This window comes from Pteropus medius, unplaced genomic scaffold (assembly GCF_902729225.1).
Source record: "Pteropus medius unplaced genomic scaffold, Ma_sr-lr_union100, whole genome shotgun sequence".
In the NCBI taxonomy this organism is placed as follows: Eukaryota; Metazoa; Chordata; class Mammalia; order Chiroptera; family Pteropodidae; genus Pteropus; species Pteropus medius.
This window is the reverse complement of record NW_024346065.1, coordinates 278,637-298,153: the sequence shown is the minus strand read 5'-3', so window position 1 is coordinate 298,153 and position 19,517 is coordinate 278,637. Positions and strand designations below refer to the sequence as shown.

At 36.4% G+C, this 19,517-nt stretch overlaps 2 protein-coding genes and 1 non-coding gene across 3 annotated transcripts in view; 1 reads left to right on the top strand and 2 right to left on the bottom strand.

Moving 5' to 3' along the window:
* Nucleotides 1–3,830: 3,830 nt before the first annotated feature.
* HSPA2 (heat shock protein family A (Hsp70) member 2) lies at nt 3,831–6,342 on the bottom strand. The gene has a single exon (XM_039875218.1). The coding sequence runs from the start codon at nt 6,201–6,203 to the stop codon at nt 4,296–4,298; it is 1,908 nt and encodes a 635-aa protein (XP_039731152.1). The 5' UTR covers nt 6,204–6,342; the 3' UTR covers nt 3,831–4,295.
* A 4,465-nt stretch (nt 6,343–10,807) lies between these two features.
* On the top strand, nt 10,808–10,871 carry LOC120612812 (small nucleolar RNA SNORD2). The gene has a single exon (XR_005655548.1). It is a non-coding gene; the product is annotated as a small nucleolar RNA SNORD2 (small nucleolar RNA).
* Nucleotides 10,872–11,345: 474 nt separating this feature from the next.
* Nucleotides 11,346–19,517, bottom strand: part of ZBTB1 (zinc finger and BTB domain containing 1) — a 26,011-nt gene continuing 17,839 nt past the window's right edge. The window contains exon 4 of the mRNA XM_039875217.1: nt 11,346–13,159. Coding sequence (XP_039731151.1) covers nt 13,123–13,159 — 37 coding nt within the window. The 3' untranslated portion in view covers nt 11,346–13,122. The remainder of the gene's footprint in view (nt 13,160–19,517) is intronic.

The following is a 19,517-nucleotide window of genomic DNA, read 5'->3' as shown; positions in this document are numbered from 1 at the left end:
TACAAAACTAAGGTAAAAATAAGAGTTGAGAACCCAAAAAAATGACCTACATAAAAAGTTACATGACAAGTTATTTCACATGTGCTAGAGGGATGTAATATTTAAAGGAAAATTTCTATAATTTTGAAGGGAACATCTTATACTTCTGTATTACCAGACTCTAACAAAAGAAGGAATATAAGATTGCTTTTATGACTCTTAATTATTTAAAGTTACCCACTCATTTCTTAAGTTAGAGTTTTCATCAAATAGTTTTTTTAAATGACATTAGAAATTCGCAACCTAAAATGGAAATATAATTTTCCCTTTAAAAAAATTCATGTTATAAAGTAAGAATAAATATTTAATAATTCCAAGTGTCCTATGAGAGAAAGATTTTTTTTTCCTAATTGAAACTTTCCAAGGTTATATAACTAAGAACATACAACACAAAACTAAATTGCTGGTCTCAGATTTTAGGCCCAAGACATTAATCAAATATAATGCATGCTTATATTATGAAAAAGTCATAATGGACATGTTTTCATGGTGTTACAATTCTACCTTTAAAAATGAAAATGTTAAATTAAAGCAGCAATGTCAATATTTGAATTAACAACTTCATTTTGGGTGGCTTACTTCCAATATTGAATTTACAACCTAATCTATATTGAAAAGGTTGAAGGAAAAGCTATGGCTTCTTATTTGTTCTAAAAGACATTTCAGCATTAAGTACCACCCTATTAAGTTTCAGAAATGCATATACCCTAAAATATTTCCATTCTAAAAGCTATATCAGGAATAAATACTGGGCTTTTTCTAAAGCTCCATACTTTTTCTTTAAAGAATGAAATTCTATTTAATACCAATGCTTAAAGACAGTCCTTTGAAACAATTTTCTCATACCTATCTATAAATTAAAAATACAGAAACAATTGAATATTTGTTGTCCCTTAACCTAAACATATATATTCCTTTAGCAAATGTCTTGGGATGTATGGATTTGATTTTTTAAAACTTCAATTTAATTCGTGTTCAAAAGCTCAACTGCCAGTGTATAAGTAGGTGGGTTTTTATATGCCTGAGACAACCAGAACAGCTGCCAGCAATGGACTCAAGTGAATAAAAGGTAAATCTGGATGATTACAATTTTATACCACATCCAATATTTCTAGGCTAATTTGTTCTCTAATTTTTATATTATTTCAAAAGTTAATCTCTCTGCATGATAAAAGGTCCTCTACTAAATTAAAAATATAGCTTCTATAATTCACTGTGATCTTATGAACATTATTTGGAAAGAGATATCAACATCCATCACATTATTTGGAAAGAGATATCAACATCCATCACAGTAAATTTTAATAAAATATATTCAATTTAAATAGATGAAGGCCTTATCATGGACCTAGTATTTGAGCTTCATAAAAGAAATCTTTTGACTTCATCTAGATAGCCAAGTTGTATTCCTGTTTAAGATTATATAGGATAAATTCTCAAGTCTCCTTGACATACTGCTTAGATGATTTATTAAATATCCTATTATGCATGTTAAGTTTCAATATGGAGCATTACTATCTCCTAATGCACAAATCAAGTTTTAACGAAATTCCATTGCACATATCAAATTAATACCAAAAAATTTAGAGTGAACTTGTTTTGAAATTTCATACATCTCAAATACTATAAACAACCTGTTACATCTTATTCTGACAGATGTCTAGTTTTATTGCCTCAAAACAGAGGCACTATGTTAACCAGACATTCAGGTAAGAATTTAAGTGCCTACTTTGAGAAATGCATTTTTTTAATCCCTTAGTATTCTATATGTACTGCATTTGCTTTAGTCATGACCATTAGTCTCTAATATACTCACTACTTTCAAGTTCAAATGATGCTTAATTATTCCTTAAACTGTAATTTACCCTTGTCCTAACATCAAGTACTTTTTCCACTGTCATTTGACTATGGCTGATCTAACATCTGCTAAGGAGTTCCCAGGGCTTATTCGGTTACCAGTTTCAGCTGACCCCTGGAAACAGTAAATGGCTGCTTTGGTGGCTTTATCTTAATAATATTCAGATCTAGGTAAATTTGAGAAGACAGAAAAATAAAAACCCTCAAGAAGGCTAGGTGTTTTACAAATTACTTTTCAAAAAATAGAAAATGAAGTATCTACATAGATTGATGTTATTGTTATAGCTAGTTGCCAGAGGCCAGGCCACAGAATCAAAGAGACTACCACTAGTAGTCTTTAATGTTTTTAGAAACTAATGTCTTCTAAAGTAAGGTCTAAATGGAATCAGACTCTACCAAATTGCACTTAAAGACTCCATTATATTTTGAAGTTAAAGCAAGGGATAAACACTTTCGACAAATAAAGGACTAATAAAAGTTTAATAGAATGGGTATTATCTTGGTAAAAAATAATTCTAAACGTCACTCTAAGGCAACTATTGACCTGTTCTGTTAGTACCAAGGCAGCTTATCAAATGTTTATGTGACAGTTTGTAGTCAATAAAACACCTTAATGCCTCCTTGCTGTAAACTTTTCACCTGCTTGACACCAGCACTGAAAAACGCAAGTTACCTTCAGTTTTTCAGTGTAAAGAGCAATTACCTTAAAAATTTTAAGTTTATTTTGAAGCAATTTCACAATTGCCTTTCTATCTTCATCCCCCAACCAAAAGAACACTTGCTTAAAAATATATATATGTACAAAAAATTCAGCTCTTGTGTGAGTGGGTCATTACCAACATCCAATATTTCTAGGCTAATTTGTTCTCTAATTTTTATATTATTTCAAAAGTTAATCTCTCTGCATGATAAAAGGTCCTCTACTAAATTAAAAATATAGCTTCTATAATTCACTGTGATCTTATGAACATTATTTGGAAAGAGATATCAAAATGTCTGTATGTGGTGAAAACATTAGGTTAACTATGCATTTTCCAATCAGCTTTACTGAATTTCTCCCAAGTTCCCCTTATAGAGAATAAATCAGAACAAAGCAGGAGTGTAATTCCACTGAAAAATAAACATGAACCCCCTTCTCCCAAATATGTGGATTTTAAAGCTTAAGTCCAGGAATAGTGGCTCCCAGAGGGTTACAATAGTCCAATCTGTAACAATCTCAACTCGGATATGTAAGAAAATGAACAAGCTGTATATTAACAAAATATAGGGCTATCTTGCAGTTTCCCTTTATGAAAAGAAATCTATTCTAGTGATTTAAGGCAGGTATTGCAAAAGCATTATGATTCTTAAATCAGAAAAAGACACTATATCATCTCCTATTCCCTAAGAAATTATACCTGCTGGAAACATATCCTTATGAAATTTGCCTTATGCTCATAAGTTGAGCTGTTTTACTAGAAAATTAAAACAAGTTTGACCAAATTTGGACCCAATATTAAGTGGCGTTAAAGTTTGTCTACTGGCTCTAGTTTCAGGCACTTATATGTCATAGAGAGCAACGTTTTAAACTACTTTGTACTATTATCAGAAGACAACTCCTGCTTCAGCTTTTGTTTAGAAAAAGAATCATTTTACACTTAACCCCAGAATATAGCTTGTATTTTGCTGGACTATTCAGGTGACTGTCACTTGAACAGTCAAGCCTTAGGAGTCTGGGTACACTGGAAGACCCCAGTCTGGTTTCTGTATTAAAAGAGGAGAAAAAAAGTTTACCCAGAACTTCTCCCTTAAATTGTTAGTAATTCAAAGCAGGAACCTCATCTGAGAATTAGACAAGATTGAGTTAAATAAATTTCACCTTAATATCCTACTTAGTTAAAGACCAACATATGTAAAGCAATACCAAGGGAAAATTAAAAACTCCAAGACAGTAATTTTGAGATCAATTTCAGCTTTACTTTAAATTTGTATTTATGCAATTGCTTGCAAAAAGAATGCCTGTCCTTGACTTTACTGCGATGTTTACTTTCCTTAAAGTAGTGCATAAAAATAAACAATTCAAGCTTCTATATATTTTATTGTTACCAAGCTTCCACAAAACGTGTGCAAACTTCAGGTCTCCCATCTCCAAACTAAGCTAACCAAAACTGCCCAAGTCAGCAAACATGCAAAATGCATTAAAGAGAAACCTCAAATGTTTTTTAAAATCAAACTTTAGAACTAACCTTTTACAATTAAACTAAGTTATGGTATCTTTCCTTTCATATGCATACACCGGACTAACGACTTCCAACAACAGATCTGTACTTGGCACAAGGACATTTCAAAAAAGAAACAAAAATAAAAGGAAAAAAAAAATAAAGAGAGGAAAAGAGGTTTACGCTGACTCGAGTGCAAGCTTAGTCCACTTCCTCGATGGTGGGTCCCCCGGAGGCTCCAGACCCGCCGCCGCCGGGGCCGCCTTGGTAAAGTTTGCTGATGATGGGGTTGCACACTCTTTCCAGCTCTTTCTGCTTGTGTTCATACTCATCTTTCTCTGCCATCTGGTTTCGGTCGAGCCAGTTGATGACCTCCTGGCACTTGTCGAGGATCTTGTTTTTGTCCTGCTCACTAATCTTGCCCCTCAGTTTCTCGTCTTCCACCGTCTGCTTGATATTGTAGGTATAAGACTCCACCGCGTTTTTGGCGGCGACACGATCGCGATTGGCTTCATCTTCCGATTTGTACCGCTCCGCCTCCTGCACCATCCGATCAATGTCGTCCTTGCTCAGACGACCCTTGTCGTTGGTGATAGTGATTTTGTTTTCTTTACCGGTGCTCTTGTCGGCGGCGGTGACATTGAGGATGCCGTTGGCGTCGATGTCGAAGGTGACCTCGATCTGGGGGACCCCGCGGGGCGCCGGGGGGATCCCGGTCAGATCGAACTTGCCCAACAGGTTATTGTCCTTGGTCATGGCCCGTTCGCCCTCGTACACCTGCACCAGCACGCTGCTCTGGTTGTCTGAGTAGGTGGTGAAGGTCTGCGTCTGCTTGGTGGGGATCGTGGTGTTCCTCTTGATGAGTGGGGTCATGACGCCGCCAGCCGTCTCAATGCCGAGCGACAACGGGGTGACATCGAGCAGCAGCAGGTCCTGCACGTTCTCTGACTTGTCCCCGATGAGGATGGCCGCCTGCACCGCGGCTCCGTAGGCCACCGCCTCATCAGGGTTGATGCTCTTGTTCAGCTCCTTGCCGTTGAAGAAATCCTGCAGCAGCTTCTGGATCTTAGGAATGCGGGTGGAGCCTCCCACCAGCACGATCTCCTGGATCTGGCCCTTGTCAAGCTTGGCGTCGCGCAGCGCCTTCTCCACAGGCTCCAGAGTTCCGCGGAACAGATCGGCGTTGAGCTCCTCAAAGCGGGCGCGGGTGATGGACGTGTAGAAGTCCACACCCTCGTAGAGCGAGTCGATTTCGATGCTGGCCTGTGTGGACGAGCTAAGGGTGCGCTTGGCGCGCTCGCAGGCAGTGCGAAGCCGCCGCACCGCACGCTTGTTGGGCCCAATGTCCTTCTTGTGCTTGCGCTTGAATTCCTCCGCCAGGTGGCTCACCATGCGGTTGTCGAAGTCCTCGCCGCCCAGGTGGGTGTCGCCGGCTGTGGACTTCACCTCGAAGATGCCGTCCTCGATGGTCAGGATGGACACGTCGAAGGTGCCGCCGCCCAGGTCAAAGATGAGCACGTTCTTCTCGCCGCCCGCGCAGCCCTTCTTGTCCAGGCCATAGGCGATGGCCGCCGCTGTGGGCTCGTTGATGATGCGCAGCACGTTGAGGCCCGTGATGGTGCCGGCGTCTTTCGTGGCCTGGCGCTGCGAATCGTTGAAATAGGCAGGGACAGTGATGACCGCGCTCTGCACCTTGCCCCCCAGGTAGGCTTCGGCGATCTCCTTCATCTTAGTGAGCACCATGGAAGAGATCTCCTCCGGGAAGAAGGTCTTGATCTCTCCCTTGTACTCCACCTGCACTTTGGGCTTCCCTCCCTCGCTCACCACCCGGAACGGCCAGTGCTTCATGTCCGACTGCACTGTAGCGTCCTCGAACTTCCGTCCGATCAGCCTCTTGGCGTCGAAGATGGTGTTGGTGGGGTTCATGGCCACCTGGTTCTTGGCGGCGTCACCGATGAGGCGCTCGGTGTCAGTAAAGGCAACGTAGCTGGGGGTGGTGCGGTTGCCCTGGTCGTTGGCAATGATCTCCACCTTCCCATGTTGGAAGACCCCCACGCACGAGTAGGTGGTGCCCAGGTCGATGCCGATAGCCGGGCCGCGGGCAGACATCCTGACTGAAAAATAGGCAAGCGACGTTAGGCGAGAATATCAGGGACAGAAAATCCGCGGCGTCAACTAACGGTCGCCTCGCACCGGACACCGCGAGTGCAACCACTTCTCCCTCTCCCCCCGCTCGGCTCCCCGCTCTTATAGCCGCCTCCCTGCCGCCTTGTGGAAACTCCCAGAGCCAATCCGCTCCCAGAACCGCCCGCCAAGGCTTGCCTGGGTCGGAGTGACCCGCCCGTGGCCCAACAGATTTCAAGTTAAGTGAGGGGCGGGACCCTATCCCGCGCGAGGAGGCGAGGGGCGGCCGTTATGCAAATAATGCCCCTCCCTCGTCTCCCTGCGGCAGGTGTTCGCGGCACCTCACGCGCCTCCTGCAGCTTGGGGGCGTTAGGCTCGCGCACCTCCTCGTCATCCCCGCCAGGTAAACGCGGTTTTTCGAGATCTTTGCCTTCCATAAGGCGGGATTTATCGACATCCATCGGATTGACAGGTCAGGTGACCAATGAGCAGTGCGAACTCCCAAGTAGGGTGGGGAAAGAAAGTCTGGGGCGTGGCGCGATGAGGAGAGCGGAAGGGGACCGGGAGACCCGAGCAACCTCGGCGGTTCCCTCTGTTCCTAGTCCTTAAATGCAGTTCAGTGCTAACTGTACCGACTAATGTAGCACGCAGGGGCAGGGCAATTTATTGATTTGGCCGCACCGAGGAAACAGGGCCAGAGCCTGCTTTTTTAATGTTGGCATGGCCTCGGCATGAGGGTTTCCCCCCAGGCGGGGACGAAAAGAAATGACACTGAAGTTACTGGTACTGGCTGTCGGCCTCCTGGAATTTTTCTTTGCGTACTTCGCAGCGTCTCAGTGTGTGGGAGCGCTCGAGATAAACTGCCTGGCAGGCGAGGACAATAGGAACCCAGGAGAGCGTCTGGAGAGGCCGACTTCTTTGACGCGCCACGTGCAGGCCTGCGGCGTGGGAGACACGAGTGCCTGCAACTCTTCTTCCCATTTTTCCTGCTTATCCTTACACTTTAAGCGTCCTTATTTCGTCTCTTCTTATTTCTGGTTTCAAGTGCTTTATCCGCCGCTTTGAGTTCATCACAGGAAGATGTATAATTAAAACCCTCACGTTGAAGCACCGTAAAATAATCCAGTCTCACGCCCAGCCCTATTCTCTCAACCCCAACATACACACATGCGATCGTGTTTATGACAGAGTCATGTTTATGACAGCTTAACCGAATGAGATTATTTTCTTTAGCTATGCCGAAGTTACATTACAGGCATAACCCTCAGAGAAGGTAAGTGGAAAGGAGCGCAATTCATTTTATGATATGAGAATAAGTTTGAAAGTACTGTCTGGCGCCAGGTGATGAGATAGAAGCAGACTCCTATAAAAGGGCTCTTGAAAGAGAACAACAAAATTGCTGGGCTAATAGTTTACATATGGAAGAAGCTGTAGACATTCATTCAACAAATTTTAACAGGTACCTACTATGTGAGAGTAAAAAGACAAATGAGATTGTCTTTATGAGGTTGAGAGTCTAATAAAGAAGTAAACATAATTGAGAGAAGTGCTATGGGGACACAAAGGAGGGGCACATCCAGAGAGGGAAAAAGTATGTTGGTAGAGCTTCCTGAAAGAGATGACATGCCTGAGCCAGGCGCTGAAGTTTGCCAGCAAAGAGAGGAGGAAAGGCGTTCTTTGTATAGGTTTGTAGTAGCATGTGGAAAGAGGAAAGTAGTGTGTGCTGGGGCAACTACGTGTTCTGTATAGATTAGTGTCACTACAAGGGGAGGGATACAAGCAAGAAATATGTCTTCAGGTGAACAGGATACATTTAAGAGCTTTATGTGCCATGATTTTTTTTTTTCCTGAGAGAGAGGAACCATCCTTTGGTGGAGACTAGTAATGTATAGCCCATATCAAAGTTGTATGAGACAGTGCTGGAGAAAAGTTTTTGTCTGAGAAACACTTAAGCAATCTGTGACCAATAAGTAATGTTGACAGAACCCTACAAAGTCAATCAATGAACATTTAAGTTTCTTTTATCTAATTGTGTGTGTAATTTTCAGTCTTTAAAAACACACTTGCTACTAATCTGCTAATCTCATTAGTTAAATAGTACTGGCTTTATCTACATTCCCATCTCCTTTACTATGAAAGAAAGGTAAAGAAAAAAATCAAACTAGGAAATCTTTTAAAGAAAATATTAGGAAAACAGAGAAAACCGAAAGGTTTCTATTAAACGTGTCTTAAATTGTAAGTACATATCTCTTGATTTTATTCTTGCAAATTGTTGGGTTTTATATAGTAAAAAAAAGAATGAGAAAGAGAGAGAATTAGTGGGCTGGAGAGCAATCTACATTCTTTGTTTAACTGATAATACAATGTGATTTAGAGACAGGGTCCCAGCTGCCATTGAAAGCAGAAAGAGCTGTAAGAAACAAAAAATCGTCAGATCACTTGTATTCACTCAGCCCTCACACACTTAACTTCAAGCAAAGTAAAATAGCAAAAAAGCAAACATGACAGTTCTTACACACACATACTAAAACTAGAGCTTCAGAAGAGAGTTCTTAGTAACTATGTACTATCCCTATGCACAATTACAAACAAATCTTGCAATCTAACCACCACAATCATCTTTAACACAGCTTTTCGAAAAAATAATAGCAATTTACTTGCATTTTCTTCAGCTATATATATTTTTTCTATTCTAACTTTTCACCTAGTAAATTAATGTTTTATGTTTCATACTTTAGATGGCATCCTGAGCTTTTCCCAAAAAGACACAATATTTGCATTTTGATTTTATATAAAGTAAACTTTTGCAGTTCTAGAACATTATATTACACTGAGCATTCTTGGAATTTTTACATTGTTCCTTATTTGTGTTGATTTTTAAAATATTTTGTTCTTTTATCTGATTATTGTGGCTCAAACTTTATTAAAGACATACAAAATACAAAAACAAAAAACATACCCCATTAAAAATGATCAAATTACCATATTTATAAGTAAATAATATTCATCAATGCCAGCAATAGTGCAGCAAAACAGGTCAACTCTATTGGTGGGCAATGTGACAGTATTTTTTCTTTACCTTAAATAAGATCATACCCTTCATTTAGCATTACCCTGTGGGATTCATCCTAAGGAAATAATAGAACATTCAGGTAGTATTATTTATGATAACAGCAACATTAAAAAGATGACTTAAATAATTGACAATAAGAAAATGATTGCATCGATTATAGTACATCTGTATGATGATTATGTAGCCATAAAAATTGTTTATAGGAATTTTAATAATACAGAAAAGTTTTTGATATAGTTAAGTAGAAAAGTAAGATAGAAGACTTTGTATCTTCTTATCCTAATGTAGGATAATGTTATGTGTATGAAAAATGCATCAAAATTAGTTATCTCTAGATGGTAGGATTATCAGCAATTTTTCTAAATTTCTTCTTTATACTTTTACAATTGATTTTTAAAACTTGTTAACATTCATGTGAAACTAAGTTCACTAATTCTACTGACATAGAAATTACTACTGATTTCAACAAGTGAAATCTGTTTGGCAGATTACAAATGCTAGGTGTTTCAAAATATTTTTAAAATCCAAAGACTGAAGTTCCACCCTGTCTGGAAAACACAACAGCTTTAATATATGCCAAATCTTTTCTAATCAATCCCCAACATCTGGAAGAGTACCTGGAACATAATAGTGATTCACTAGCTCAGTGTTTATTAAAAGTGACCTGATGCACATTATTTAACCAAAAACTGGAATCACTTTATTTTCTTCCTGTAGAAGAGGAAGAGTCTCTGCCTACATATTACATTTCTGTACTAAATTATACTACAAAGATCAAAAGTTGAAACAAATTCTCACCTGAAAATATTAGTACTAGAGATAAAAAGATGAATAAAATAAGGTCTAAAACTATGTGTATGGGTACTCAGGCCTCCCCTAAGGAGACTGAGAAAGAATAAATTTTTCCAGAATTACCAGGGAAAAAAAATTTATGAATTTTCTGGAACCCTCTCAATCCCTACCCAGGCAGAACTTTGTAAAGTTTGTGGATTGTTTTGAGGAGGCGATATTGGCCTGAAGAGGTGGGGCAAGTAGCAGCCTATAATTTGAGGACCTACGCGCAAATTAAAGTCAAACTAATTATTATATTTAAGATCTCTGTAAATAGTGCCATTTTATAATTCTTTAGAAGTACTCTGTCTCAAAATATTTCTCCAATCACTTGTCACTGTAGGACATTTTTCGCCATTTGTTTCTTTGAGTCTTGGAAAACTGTCTTTAAAAATTATAATTAAATTGTAGATACACAGTCGCCTGGAGTAGGACACTACCATGTCTGGCATGGAAGACTATGAGACCCAAACCTGTAATAGAGGCTTTTTCAGAAGAAAAGTAAATCTGTGACAATAGCAGACAAATTGAGCCTACTTCAGTTTTGTAGAGTGCTAACTAGGAGGACAGACTCTTGGGGAGTAGTCTGAAATAACCTGAAAGAAGTGAGGCTGTTGTCTTATACATAGAGAATCAGATTCAATTTGTGCCATTATTGTTGACACTTATTAAGTAAAATTAAATTAAGTGAAATGATGGCAATCATTGTTCAAGACTGACCTAAAATGTATACTCATAACTGATCACTTGAAAAAAATTATTAAATTCTTAAACTGAAAATAAAATGAATTTTACTGGTTAGGAACTTATTTCTATGAATAAATTATGTGTGTTATTTTGAGAAATGAATTAACCCTCTGAAAGAGAGTTAATTAACCCTCAATATTATGTCAGTGGATTTTATAAATAATTATTTCTTTTTGTATTATAAAGAAACCTAAATAATTTATTGCTGTATGTGTTTGCCATGAAATAGTACTTTTCTAAACATCCTATATTGAAAGAAAACAGGATTTAGCAATAATAATTTTAGTTCATTCTCTTTGTGTACTTCTGAAGATGCTCAGGAACACCATAATTAGCCATACCAGATACTTTATTATTTTGGTATTAGAGAATGGAAGGAGTTGATAACTTTTCAGGCAAATAGTTTTTTTAAAGAGCCAGTTTAAAAAAATACAGTACAAATAAAAGTAATATAGAGACAGTTTAACTTCTGAACATGGAGGAGGAAGTTTTATTAGGTAAAAGCAATGGATTTAAAAATGTAACAAAAATTCTCTATGTAACCCAATAACTCCATTTTATACTAATATACAGAAAATAATCACATTATAGAATGCATTTATATCACTTATTATTTTAATTCATTACATTTTATTTTAGTACAGTCAAAATTTAAGCCATATTTATTTTGTGAATCAAATTCCAGCAGCCAATTAAAAATTATTTGTTAAGTCTCTACTATATTGATCTGGTACCTTTAATTATTAAAACTATTTATCTTTTCTGTTTCCTATTAGAATTCTGCAGTTCTATTTGCTTCCTCATGTTCCCAAAAGATATTAACTAGATTTTTAAAGAAACAAACCCTCTCCTAAACTTATTTTTTAAAGCAGTTGAATTCATATGAATTTGAAGTCTTTAGTGGATTTCTCATCTCCCTTCTTGCCCCTGTTCCTACTATCCCACTGCAATTAACTTTTCTGATTTTTGTTAATCTAATTATTAGAATGAATATTCGAATTATCATTCTACTTTATAGCTAGAGATTTTAAATTACTTAACTTCTACATATACTATTATGTATACTCTAAGTTAGGTCTCTTTATTAAAGTTACCTAACTCTAAGTTAGGTAACTCCTTATTAAAATATTTGAATAGGCATAAAAACATAAGCATTTCTGAAGATATATAACATCTTGATATTGCACAAGAAACAAAAGTAACAATAACAATAATAATAATGGGTATACAGTTAACCAAAAGCAAAACTACAAGTACTCACAGTAAGGAAATAATATGGCTGTAAGATTCATGTGGCTAAGAAATGTGTGTATGAGTATATATAAAAAACAAAGTATTTGTAGCCAGGTTAAAATTTCACCAAACATTTTACTTCCTCACGAAAGTTTTTAAAACACCTTAAACTTTTGAGCCACTCAATACATAGTTAAATTTTATCTTGAAATTTGAAAACTGAGAAACATGGTGCTATACATTAATATCAAGAATAAATGTTTAACAGAAACTCATTCTCTCTTATTAGCTTATATTACTAAGTTTAGAAAGAAATAACGTGTCTTAAGATACATTCTTTTTGGTTATCTGTGATTTGTGAAAATCTACCAATATTGAAGTAATAGCATTTCTGGTTTTCCTTCAAGTTAACAGATTAAAAAGGGAGCTTCATCAATATTAATAACCAAATAATCAAGTTTGTAACATATATACAGTGAAAAAGAAGGGCAAATGTTACATTAACAGTAATAACTAGATTATCTTATTAAAATATTGGTCTTATTTTTTTCTCTGTACCCACATCTTTTATTTATACTCTGCAGATTTTGGGGTGTAATTTTTAAAAAAAAAATTTTTTTAATTCAGATTATTTTAAATTTAGAATTATATGTGTTTACATAGATACATGATTGTCTCTATTTATAATATATTTATAGTAGCCTAGCAAGCCCTTTTATTTTAGAAGGGGCCCTTGAAGATAATTAGCATATAAAGTTTCATTTTAATGTAGCTTTGACCACTGATTTCCCACAAATACTAGAAGAGTCACCATGAATCAATTTTGTCACAACAAAGTGATTTCAAAGTGATCTTTACTGAGTTTTCTTGGATCCTTGCAACTGGAACTTTTGGGCTTGATGAGGTTTGTCAGGAAGACAGAAAAGATGGTGTCACTTCAGATCTGATATTCCTGGGTCTGGACTTAAAGATTATCTGTTGAAGATTGATTCTTCCCCATGTCCTCTCCAAATTCAGATCTCACTTCTCCAGAGGTTTAGAAGGCCCTATTTCACCACTGCCACACAGAAAAAGACAAAACTCAAGAAAAATAATATTACAAGTTGACTGTTCTACAAGACACAACATAATTCTTAGGCCAGAATTTCATGGCTTTTGGCATCAGGCCAGTACAGTGTTAATAGAACAAAGAATGGAAACAAAAGCTTAGTTCCTAGAACTTAAATTTATTTAATTTATTCCCCAATGTAACTCATACCCTTCAAATACAAGGTGTTATTATTACTAATATAATTCTTCAACTATAGGGGCACTTTTTTCTTGCATAATCTAAGCAAGAAAGAATGTGTAGGGTACATAAATATGTAACATAAAAAAGATAGGTGGTCAGCCAGGTAGGCAAAAATAGGCAGTAAGCAGTTAAGAAGCGTTTTCCTTCAAATAAAATAATTTTATAATGTACTTTAAATTATTAATGGCAAATCTGGTTGAAACATAAATCTAACAAATTTAAAAGTTCATGTTCTTTTACTGAGTGCTTTCAGCCATCAAGCTAACACTGTTTTCTTCAAATATTAAGTGTTGTATACACTCTGCAAATGAAAATAAAGTGTATACACACACACACACACACACACACACACACACATCCCTTCAGAGGAGGAGTTCTTCAAATTCCTATGTTCATAACTCTCCTAACCTGCACCAGTGATTCTGGGTAGAATTATATTTTTTGCAGGAACGCTTTGCCTTAATTTTTTAAGAGACTGTCTCTTAAAACACTTTTTCCCACGTCAGAGAACATAAAAGCATTTGAAAGATGATTTTCATAATCTATGCTTAGAATCATATTTTATCTAAAAATGAGCTCTGCTGATTCTAATTGGTATAAGCAATTGCTTTAAAGCAGGGGTCCCCAAGCCCCATGCCGTGGACTGGTATTGGTCCATGGCCAGTTAGAAACCGTGCCACATAGGAGGTAAGCAGTGGGCCAGCAAGTGAAGCTTCACCTATATTTGCAGCCGCTCCCCAGCGCTAGCATCACCGCCTCAGCTCCACCTCAGATCATCAGACATTAGATTCTCATAGGAGCACTGGTCCCTAGTGCCAAAAAGGCTGGGGACCGCTGCTTTAAAGTAGAATAAAAACAACATAGTAACTTTTTAAATAAAATTTAACTGGGGGCTTCATAGGCTGTCTACCTAACTTTATCCCTGTCTCAAATAGGTAAATTTATGAAAATTTTCTCACATAAAATTTCTTGACTCTGAATTGAAATCATGTCCTTTACGTTTTTGTCATCTTTTGATCCCTAGAGTTTTCTGTGATTTCTAAATACAATGGTGATTAGCACATTGATAATTCAATTCAGAGCCAAATACTGAATTATAACCTTCACACCATCTTTTTTGTCAGCAAATGAATAAGATAATGAGAAATTATAATGGCTTCCTGCCCCCTAGTGATCTGTGATGGATTTTGATAGAAAAGATGAACCATTCTGTGATTAATGGACCTCAATGATTTGGTTCTCCTGAATATAATAAACTTAAAATAGGATTTAAACATCTTAATGCTAAAGTCAACTAAGCATGTACATATACTTAGGTGGTATTAAATTGGTTCAAAATTAGCATGAATTTCTAAGCTGTTATTGTCATTTAGTTCATATTTGTATTTACCAATACAGACACAAACATTCTAAATCCTTGCATTTTTGCCTCTTGACAGCATATAAGTTTCTAAGTAGCTATATTTCACCTGGTTTTAGCATGAGACTCTACCCATGTTACCAAGTAATATATCCTTGAGTTTGATAGAAGGCTGTGAAAGAGAATAATTTTATAGCCATTACCCATGGAATCATCACCATCTTGTTCTTCTACACTAACTTAAAAAATAACATTTGGCAGATAGATCATTAAAGTAGTATATTTAACATAGTAGTAGTAAAACCTATTATACAGGCTGTAGAAATCAGGCAATAGATGCATAAAGTTAAAATCGGATTTGATTGGGAATAGACTGTTTCACTTAAACCATTAAATAACTGTTTACTTGTTTAAAATTTGCAGCTTGGTTAGAGCAGATATATAGGGTGTTGTTTCCTGAAATTATCTTTCACTCCTTTTTGAGTAAAACTTTTTAGGTTTACACTAGAAGTCCATAGATATTGTTGGTAAATTAAATTATAAATGACTAGAAAACCCAACTTTGTTTTTAGGCAGTTTGATTAGGCGCCTCTATAAACTTTAATCAAATGAATCACAATACAGTAGAGATTTTGTTTTGTTTTTTAACCAAAGAAATGAAAAAGTTCTTATCCACATAATCTGTTGAGGTAAAAAGAGGGAACTGGTTATTCTGGAGTCCTGGTTTTCCTTAGAAACATTTTCAAATAATTTGAGTTATTCAACTCATTAGTCTGATAATCAGTAAAAGGAAATGGTGATTGGTGGGAGAAATTAAAATATAAAGGTAGGGAAAAAGGAAAACAGGGAGGAAAAGTTCAGAGGTAGAAATATGGAAGTTGAATTCAAATTAATTTTTTATTGAGCACCAATCATGGGCCCCAAAAATGGCTGACAATATCACTAAATGTTTTACATTTAAGTAAAGGAAAATGAAAACATCAGTATTTAGTCTTTATTTCTAAAACATCATTCTGAATGACCCAAATAAAGTTTTGGTTTTGACTGATATATTTTCACATTAACATGTTCATTAGGTAACCCACTATTTCCAGCTGCCTTACCAGGCACAGCAGATGACAGCTGATGAATAAGGAGCAGAGTCTCATACAAGCTTTATCACATGTGTTCCTACGCTGAAAAGGCCCTTCTTTGTACTTCTTGGTAGGTGGAGTATGTAACTTAGTGGTTACGTACAAGAATGTAGAAATCAGATAGGTCTAGGTTCAAATTCCAGCTCTAGTATTTAGTTTCTGTGTGGTCTCAGGAAAAAAGACTCAGCCTCTGAACCTCAGCCCCCTGTCTGGAAAATTAGAATACTTACCTCATAAGGCTGTGAGGATTAATTAAAATTACATGTGTAAAGCATTTAGCAAAGTAGATAGAGAGCTAACTAAATGGATGTTTGTTAGGTGAGAGCCCTAGGATGGCTGGATCATGGGGTTTCCAAATCTGGCCTGCAGCTTCAAGTTCTTAACACCAAATATAACTCTACTCGCTCCAGTTCCCTGGCATTCATCCTGTCACCCCCAGTTTACTGCACTTCAGGTATTAAGGAGATGGGAGACATTCCATAAGGATATGTTCCCACAGAGCTTTTCAGTACCCTGGAATCCTAGGCAATGCTAATATTAGGGTGCCTACAGAGTACTCACATTTATCACTGAGAAGCATTTTTTACACAGGAGGTGGGGGTGGTGAGGAAAGATACAAAACTGATCAAAGTAGATTAATGGCAAAAAATTTAACTCATTCAACCCATTTAAAATTAAGAAAAATACCAATTTCTTTATTTTCAGCTATGTATGCACACATGCGTTTTTTTTCTTTTGGGTGTACCGATTTAGCTTTTTGTTAATAATGACATTTTTGTTTAACGGTTATACTGGTTCTTTGGGGGATTTTCCAGAGATCTATTAATTATGGAAGTTCCTTAACAAGTGACATAGAGAAACAGGTCGTTTTAACCAAAAAGTTGCCAACCACCACCTCTCTTCCTGCTTAAGAAAATTTGGTATATTATCTCAAGAAGTTAGGCATATCCTTAGCATGTTCATAATAATTGTTTCATTAGGCATTCTATGGCTCTGATGGAATTTTAACCTAATCAAATTATTTTAACCCATCAAATTACTTAAATCTCTACTCACCTATAAAATTTCAAATGCTCTATTAAACTTTAATATCTTGTTCATTTTTTTGTTCTCAGCCACATTACTTAAATGTTTTTCACTTCAGTCTATTATCTTTCCTTCCAATTGGTGCTGACTGCCCTAGCAAACTCCATTTAATTCATTTTTATCACTAGCCCCTGGAATCCTTATTTTCTTTAACTTCACATATTAAACATTAGCCATGTGTCATTTTACTTATGTGAGTCATTTCTCTGAATATTTTTACTTTTAAAAATATGGGAGAGATTAAGACAACTTTGAGTCCTAATCCACTGCAACTTGGTTGTGCTTTATTAATCTCTGAAATTCTTAGTCCTGTTTGCCAAAGAATTTAAACACCTGAGTTATACTGTAATTGGTGGCAAGCTTGTTAGGCACTGATTCATTCCTTCGATTCCTCCAGAATTTCTTGCTAGAGAACAAAAGGCCTTTTATGCAAGACTGTGTTTGTGAGACAGAAAGAGAAATAAGATTCCACATATATCTATCTAGATTTTCCTTTTATTTTTAGAATAGGAGCCTGATCAAATTATAAAGGCAGGAGGAGCAAGCACGTTCCACAACCTTGTCTTCATAGCATTGGTGGGCAAGAAACAATAGTAAGAAGTTAAAGCTTTGTAGCCCCACCCCACGAGAGAGGTGGAAAAAATAAGAGGAAACTGGGTTGGAGAGAAGTGTTGGATATTTTCATTTCCCCTAGTTTTAAAAGGCAAGTAGTCTTTACACGAACTCTTTGCCTTAACAAGGAAAACTACATTATAAAGAAGCCTGTGCTGCCCTGTAGCTAGTGCCAAAGCAGAAGGTATGTGCCCTGTGTAACACGAAACTGAGAGAAAACAACATCGCTGAGGTGTGGCTTTGTGAAACTATGAACATCACAGTTATGTAAAATTAGATTTTATGGTTGTTTATACATTTGCTTGCTAATTGTTGGCTGTTAGTACCTGTCAAAACAGTAAGCTAAACCCCCCTTTTTTAAATGGAGTAGACAATCCATTAGTAAATGGTTTGGTCGTGGTGGTAGCATTTAGAAAGAACCCCGCTCTTTAATGCTGGGAAAGCCACTGCAAGAGATTTTGATGAGGGTCATGTAAAACAGTGGTCCCAAAGAAAATTATGTTTACTGAGATATTATATAGTTTGGAATTTTTGAGTTTATCTTATCTCTCTACACTATTCTCTGATGGTCTCTGGGTTTGTTAGAACACTTTATCAGGTTCCTATCAGTAATGTATATACCATATTTCAAGTTGCGTTTCAGATTTAATTACTGCTAAACTATTGCATCAGACTAAGATGATTTGCTTTTCCTATGTGGCTTTTAAAAAATTCCTGATTTCTCATTTACCTTTTTGTGTATTTCCTCCTTCTCTACTTCCCATTATTTTAATACTGCATGGCCTCTATACTATTCCTATTCTTACTTAATACCCTAAACATCTCCCCACAAATCTCTGAGCTCACACTGTGCTAATACTTCTCTATCAACTAAATCTGTGCTAGTCAATAAATCTCTCAATTCTCTTGGCAACTTGTTCTTTTATGCAAGTTGTATACAAAAATATGACTTGCATATCTTAAAATTTTGATGTGAAAAGAAAAAATGTTGTTAAATTAGTGTTCATAATCACAAAATTATACTTTTAAATATAGGAGTTATTTAGAATCCCTTTCATTCTGAGAAGGGTATTACAAGTAAGTAATTCACATTAAAAATCATTCTATTCAATAGTTGTGTTTATTGGTGGGTCAGTTTTCCCAAGTGTTTTAATTCACATGTAATTCACGTAGACCCTGTGTCAGCAACAACTAGCAGTAATACTATTTTAACTAAAAAATGATAAACTTTTTCCATTTATATGCTGTGATTATTTTATAATCCTCAAATTTTTAAAAAATGAAGCATAGTGATAGACTGCAATTTGCCACAACACATTTTCTCCAAATATTAGATAGTATAAAACACAAGACATTGTTTGCACACTCTACTTTTATAGAACAACCAGATTTATAATTGATTTATTTTATTAGCTTTATCAATATACATGGCAGCTTTCTCAAATCTTGAAGTTCCAAAAGTATGTAATTTTAAAGGTGAAAAATCATTTTCCTTTAGATGTCATATTCTTAGAGAACTATTAAAGTCTATTTATAAACAAAAATAATTGATAAACACACTTTAGAAATCAGAATATTTTAAATTATTTTAAGTGAATACAAGATATGTCTTTTTTATTAACTATCATAGTTAAATTTTATACCACAAAACAAAATGACTTGTCCCTTACTAATTTCTCAGGTGGGGTAAAGTCATTGGGTTTTATACTTAATATAAGTTTTAAATGTGATTATTAAATGACAATATTTTATCAATTATAGGAAAATATTCATTTATAGGAATTTCCTTAGGTCCATCAATCTCTTTAGGCCAAGTTGGGCCCATGTCAACCTTCAAGGTTAGATTCAGTGCACCTAACCTGCCTAATAAGAATATGAATTTCATTAATAAGAAGGGGGAATACACAGTGGCTAAATCACTGTTCAACTTTCA

Excerpts from the sequence above, each read along its gene's own strand:
- HSPA2 (XM_039875218.1), bottom strand. The coding sequence starts at position 6,203 with ATGTCTGCCCGCGGCCCGGCTATCGGCATCGACCTGGGCACCACCTAC.